Source organism: Arachis ipaensis, chromosome B9 (assembly GCF_059453495.1).
Source record: "Arachis ipaensis isolate K30076 ecotype BB chromosome B9, ASM5945349v1, whole genome shotgun sequence".
NCBI classification, from domain to species: domain Eukaryota; kingdom Viridiplantae; phylum Streptophyta; class Magnoliopsida; order Fabales; family Fabaceae; genus Arachis; species Arachis ipaensis.
The window spans coordinates 32,610,863-32,617,301 of record NC_142444.1 but is presented as its reverse complement, the minus strand read 5'-3'; the positions used below and the strand labels follow the sequence as shown (position 1 = coordinate 32,617,301).

The 6,439-nt window shown below is 31.0% G+C and overlaps 1 protein-coding gene across 1 annotated transcript; it reads left to right on the top strand.

The window, feature by feature from the left end:
- The first annotated feature begins 932 nt into the window (after nt 1–932).
- Nucleotides 933–3,331, top strand: LOC148544220 (uncharacterized). The gene is made up of 5 exons (XM_088498202.1): nt 933–1,464; nt 1,551–1,657; nt 2,089–2,131; nt 2,256–2,386; nt 3,122–3,331. The coding sequence occupies exons 1-5, from the start codon at nt 1,287–1,289 to the stop codon at nt 3,329–3,331; spliced, it is 669 nt and encodes a 222-aa protein (XP_088354328.1). The 5' UTR covers nt 933–1,286.
- Nucleotides 3,332–6,439: the final 3,108 nt, after the last annotated feature.

Sequence of the window (6,439 nt, the reverse complement as noted above, 5' to 3'; positions counted from 1 at the left end):
ATTATTTTTAAATTAAAATTAATTTACAATTATTATATTACCCTTATTTTTTATTAAAAAAACAAGAATTTTCGTAACTAAAAAAATTTATTTTAAAATATTTAAATCTTTTTAACATAATTTTATTTTGTTTTAAAATTTTAATTTTTAAAATATTATTTGTATTAATTAATTATTTTTATAAAAAATTCAAGATTAAATGATTAATTTTTAAAAATGGTATATATTATTTTATATTTTTTTTATAAAACTATATATAATTTTTATTAATTGTAATTTTCACTTTCACTCTTCATTCTACCATTTTCTGGGTCACCCTCCTTCTCTCTCTCTCTTTTTATACTAAAGATAGAAAGATTCGAACGCGCATCTCTTAGATGAGTATGAGAAGACTATACCATTTGAGTTATAACTCATTGGTGGTCACCTTCCTTCTCTTATTTAAAATAAATTTATAACAAATATTATTTTTTATTTTATTACCACTCTAAAATTTAACATATTTTTACATTTAAATAAATTTTTAAAAACTTCCTTAAAAATAAAATATAAAGTTCTGATTTTTTTCTTCTTTCTACTAAAATCCTAAACCCATCATAACTCAACACTCATTATTAAACCGATAAAATCTCTAATTGTTAAAAAATAAATAATAAATTATTTATGATTTATTATAGTTATTCATAATTTTATTTTCAAAAAATTATTTATCAAAAAATAATTAAATCAAAGTGATAAAATTAATTATTTAATTAAGATTACTAAATTTTAATTTATCCAAAAATTTCTAATTTTACATTTTTTTCAAAAACAATCCCTAATTCTCAAATTAAAAATTCTAACTCTAATTTTATGCTAACCCTATCCACACTCACTCACTCACCTTAACCCTGAACCCTTCCAGCCGCCACACCCCCTTTCCCCAAATTCACACACACAACACAAAAACACACGCACAGCAAGAGAAAGGAAAAAATGGAGAGGGAAAGAAAGGAAAAGAAAGGGGGAAGCTGGAATCAGAGAGCAAGAGAAGGAGAGGTGGAAGAAGGAGGACGGCGCCGGCGGGCATCACTGCCGCCTTGCCGTCGTGTCGCCGTCAGGAAGGAGGAGACGTTGAGCGAGAGGAAGAGCTCCGCGAGGAAGGAAAGCCGTTGTGCCTCCATCGCCGCCGTCAGTTCGCGTTCTTCTATCGCTGAGGGAAGCCGCTGCCGTCGTCGTCTTCATCGTGAGCAGGTTGTTGCCAGCTTCCACCGCCGTCGCATCTCCCATCACGGACGACGCTGAGGATGCACAGGAGAGACAGACGCGTGGAGATTGGAAGACGGAGGAAAAAGGAGGAGGCGTTGTTCGCCCTGTTGCACCCAGTCACCGTTCGTGGAGTCACTGTCGTCGCCGCTGTTAGGGGTTGCGTCACTGAGCCCCTGTCACCGGAAAACAGCGCTGCCTCGCTGGGATTCACTATCGGTAAGGGCGTTCTCCCCTCTGATTTTGATTTCCTTTAATTTTTGGGAATATTGTTGTCATTGATTTCCGTCAGGAGCTTCGGATAGGAGGGAAGGGCAAGCTTAAGGGAGTTGAGGAGCAGCTAAGATTGCTTAGGAGCTTTGTTGTCATAACCAAAAAATTTTCAGCCACTAAGATAACTTGCTTTATAGAGGTATGCAAATTTGTCTTGTTTTGTTTAGATGGATGTATGTGGTAGTGGAATTGAGGTGAGTGGCTTATGAACTTTAGAATGTGACCATTAATGAGTTTCCAAGATCTGTTAAAAAAAGGGTAGTCAACTTTCTAAGTGTATATAACTCCCAAATCGCAATTGCTTTTCACTTGGAACCAATTTTAGAACTCATGAATTTCATATGCAGTATTGAAGGAATAAGCAAAATTTTCTGCATTTATTTGTTTGTTATCTATAGATTTATTAAGGAACGAAAAGAAAAGGATCCAGATGTTGAGATTGTAGTTGCTTATTGAGTTCTACTTTCTATTAAGAAATTGACCATAAGGGGGATATTTGTGTTTCTTATTGAGTTATACTTTCTATTGTTAGTTGCATCTCTAATTTCTTTATTCTCTTTTTTTATGCAGCCATACCCATATTTGCATATCTGCAACAAGTATTTTCCATCGGGTATATGTCTCTCATAGAATGCTTTAATCCGTGTGCTATGTATATATGTTCTCTAAGAAACTTCTGCAAAAATTACTTATTGGAGTTTGGAATTGTTTAGTTTTTGTAATTGGACTTTGTTCAGCAATTTCTTTAAACGAGTACCATAGGAGGAGCATTCGATTATTGGATTTTGACAAACGAGTGAGGTATTTGGAGGCAGCAGACAATAGCGTATTTCTTTTTGTCAACGTTTCAAGGAAAACACTGATGATGGTACTTCCGTATTATTTTATGGAACTGTTATCTACAACTAGCACTTGACTATATGGTCTTTCTTATTTAATTCATTTGTTTGGTTTAATTTGTTGAAATTGAAACATAACAAAACGGGTACCATACTTTGTACTTTTTCTCTCAATATTTTGTATGCAAATTTGTCTTGTTTTGTTTAGATGGATGCATGTGGTAGAAAATGTTGTGTGATCATAACAAACCGCAATTGCTTTTCACTTGGAACTAATTTGAGTAGTTTATTTTATGAGCCTAGTTGTCCCCTGTGAAGTTTCAAGTAATTTGGTTCAATAGATAAAATTGTATGATTTTTGAAATAAGCTTTTTGTGCAAAAATTATGTAAAAATTAATAAATTTGTACATTCTTGTTTTAATTGTAGTATGAAGTTAAAAACCCTAGTAGTTCACCATAAACTTATAGTTATATGATAATTTTTATATGAATTTACTAAGTGATTGCACTTTCTAGGCTTTTTATTGTGGCACCCTATTGTAGTAGCAACTTGTGAAATTCCTATAAAGTTTCATATTAACCTGATTGAGTTGGAACCAAATCTGGTGTAAGAATGTGACCCATAGAGCATCCACACTAGAGTTTGGAACATAAGAAGCACTCTGTGAATTTTTTAAAATTTTGAGAAGTAGGGTTGTACTTTGAAACATTATTGATTTGATTTGAATTTAAGCTAGTGTTTTTTGGTTGGTGAACTTTTCAGGTGTTTGGCACTTGTGTGGTACTTATTAGAAGTTTCTCCATGAGAAAGGAGCTCGATGGATATGATGGAGTTTGTAATTCTTTGTTCATACATGATGGAACTTGTATGAACATGATGGTGTGTGGCACTTATTACATTTTGGAGATTTATAATTCCTTGTATTTCTTGTCCTATGTATCTACATTAGGGTTCTTCAATGTGTCTTGTTAGTTTGTACTTTAAAGTTTATATGTTGAAGATTTATAAAATAATCTTAGTTAAATAAAAGATATTTGAACTATTTATGTTATTATATATTATATAAATGTTGACTTGCTGAGTAAATTAGTTTATATATTAATTAATTAAAAAAATATAATTTGGCAAATTATGTGTATAATTTGTATTAAAAAATTTTACAAAATAAATAGTGTTTTGTAACTAAAGAAAAAAGTGTTACAAAATCAAGTTATATTTTGTAACAAAATTTTATGATAGGAAAAAATATATTGTCACCAAAAATATTTTGAAGATCAAAATTTATTATCACTTTTGTAACAATTTTTGGTTTTTTGCATCAGAAAAATTTGTTACAAAATATTACTTTGAATTGTAACAGTTCCATTTTTTGTTACAAAACTTTTTGTAACGGGACATACTGCAATGACCCTTTTTTTGTTACAAAATCCTTTTGTTTCAAAATATCGATTTTTTGTAACAATATTTTTTGTTACAAATATTGCTTTTTCTTGTAATGCCAGTTCTCACTTTCACACTCTCAGCTTCACCATATTCGCATTCACTCACGTTTTCCATGGTAAGTAAAACCCTATTCTCGCTCGCTTGCTCGTTTTCTCTTTATGGGCATTGGACTTTGATTATTTGAATGCTTTTCCTGTCTATTGCAACTCACTGAATCTTTTTTGTTCGAACTATTCCGGCCGTTAGAAATGTTACATGATAATGCTTTTGAAAACTGTCTTCGTTGTGTTTGTCATAATGTGACTTCTCTCTTCTAGCATTATTAATACTTTCATATGATAATCATTCTTATTTCCCTCTCTAGAATCTTTGTTAATTGGGATTGTGGAGTCACTCTATAATTATGCAATAATATACTCGTTTTGCAATGCGAGTGATATGTTCTGATTATATGTTACAGTATATATTACTCTTGAATCTTGATACTGTGTGTTAGGTTGAGTTTTGTATTTTTTGGTTTTTATTTTGGGAGAAAGTATTTCATCTTAATTCATTATGGATATGGCAAGACACCATATAAAATTTCTATCGTTTCAATGGAATTTGGTGTGTTCTTCATGGATGTTATCCAATATGACAATCTATTTATTAAAAGCCTTTCTATCATTATTTCAATTCCCCATTTTCTATGAATATTTTTTCTTAAACAACTAAAAAAAAATGCTATGAAATTGTTTGGATGCATTGTGAGTAAGCATCAAAATCAGCCAATAAAACTCAGGCTAAGTCAAACTGTGATAAGTATACATTAATTTTTTGATGTGTTATGGCTCCCTGATTGGTTTTTTATATGTTATGTGGTTTAAGTTGCTATTTTTCATACTTGGTGTTGTGCTTTATTTCAAGTAATTAATAATGTGACAAATATGAAACAGCCATTTCGTTCAAGTTGCCTCCATATTTCGGAAGTCGCCACTTGAAAAGCTGAGCATCGCATACCGTTGTGTCCGAGTCCTATAGGTATGTTATATAGTTTTATCTCTCCATTGATTGTGTTTCGAATAATTGGCATATTGGGGCTCCATTATCAGTTGTTGTTTGTGGTTGGACTCGTTGTTAATGATGAAATTTTGTTCTTTATCTCACTTTGCTGGGTTTGGAAAAAGGGAAAAACTTGCAAAGATATCATTTTGGGCTGGAGTGGGAGTACGTTAGGAGTACTTAAAGTTATTGACAAATTATTTTTTTGTACTTCATGTGAAGAAAAAAAATCCTTCTAGATATGGTGCAATTGAGATATTATGCCTTGATTTTTTTTTAGTGTGAATTGCTTTAATTTTATAAAAGGTTGAGTTGGAATTTTGCATGAAATTTTTTAGTGTGAAGTGCTTTATCTTTATTAGTGTATGTTAAATACTGAACATACATACATATATGACTATTTAATTAATGGTATGTAGTTAAACAAATTAATTCACTGAATTTTGATTAATCACTTTAGTGAAGTGATAATGACAATGATGGACACATAGTAAGTAATCATGATTTTTATATTGAACTAAGCAAAGTTATTAGCGTATCTATGCTATTGATAAACATGTTGGTATGTTAATTAGTTTCATTTAATTAGTTTCATTCATATAGCGCTTTTGTAAAACCAACTTGGCTTTCCATAGCAAATATTTCATACACATAAATCAAAAATTAAAAATAAATAAAATAGACTTCACTAAATTCCTTGTAAAGTTCCATTCAGTTGCCTTTGAGAGAGATATATGCTTTATCTTTTTTTTTTGGGTATGAAAACGATTGCATTATTGTTTCCTCTTCTTATTACTATTATATATATATATATATATATATATATATATATATATATATATATATATTTGTTAATTAGTGGCAATTTTTATTTGGAATTTTGCTTTTAGAAGCTTTATTTGTTTGACATAATGATATATATATACTCTCTTGGAATTCTTTGTTAACAATCATCAACACATAACATGAATAATTGTCACAATTCCACACTTTATTTTAATTTTTCAATGTATAATTTTTATTTTGATAATAACAACAATTCACGAACATGAACATGGTTGTTGCATGTGCTAGTTACTACGTACGAGAGTGACCCAATGCAGAGTCTCTGAGATTTGAAAACACTCAATTCAATGCAACCACTCGTGGCATGTTTTTCACCCATGTAAATAAAAGAAATAATAAATGAATAATAACATTGTCTATGGAATTTTCGTACTTGGTATGTTAGCGTATCTATGCTATTGATAAACATGTTGGTATGTTAATGATTAATTTAAGTGAGTTATTTGAGTATATATAGCAGTTGTTTGTGAATAGGTGTTCAAAAAACAAGAAGTAGGTATGGCTCGTACCAGGAACAAAAAAGAGACACATAAGAATAACAATCCCGAAAGAGGATCGCGAAAAAAACTGGTGGACCAAAAAAGGTACCTTGAATGATTAGCGGTGAATTAACTGTAAACTTGGGATATTATTTTCTGATAGTAAATGTTAAAGCCGACATTCTCCTTCGTTGTCACTTTGTGCTAATTATGTATGTTTGTGTAGAAAACACTGGTATCTAGGTGCTCGCCATGTTGCGTGGCTTCAGTT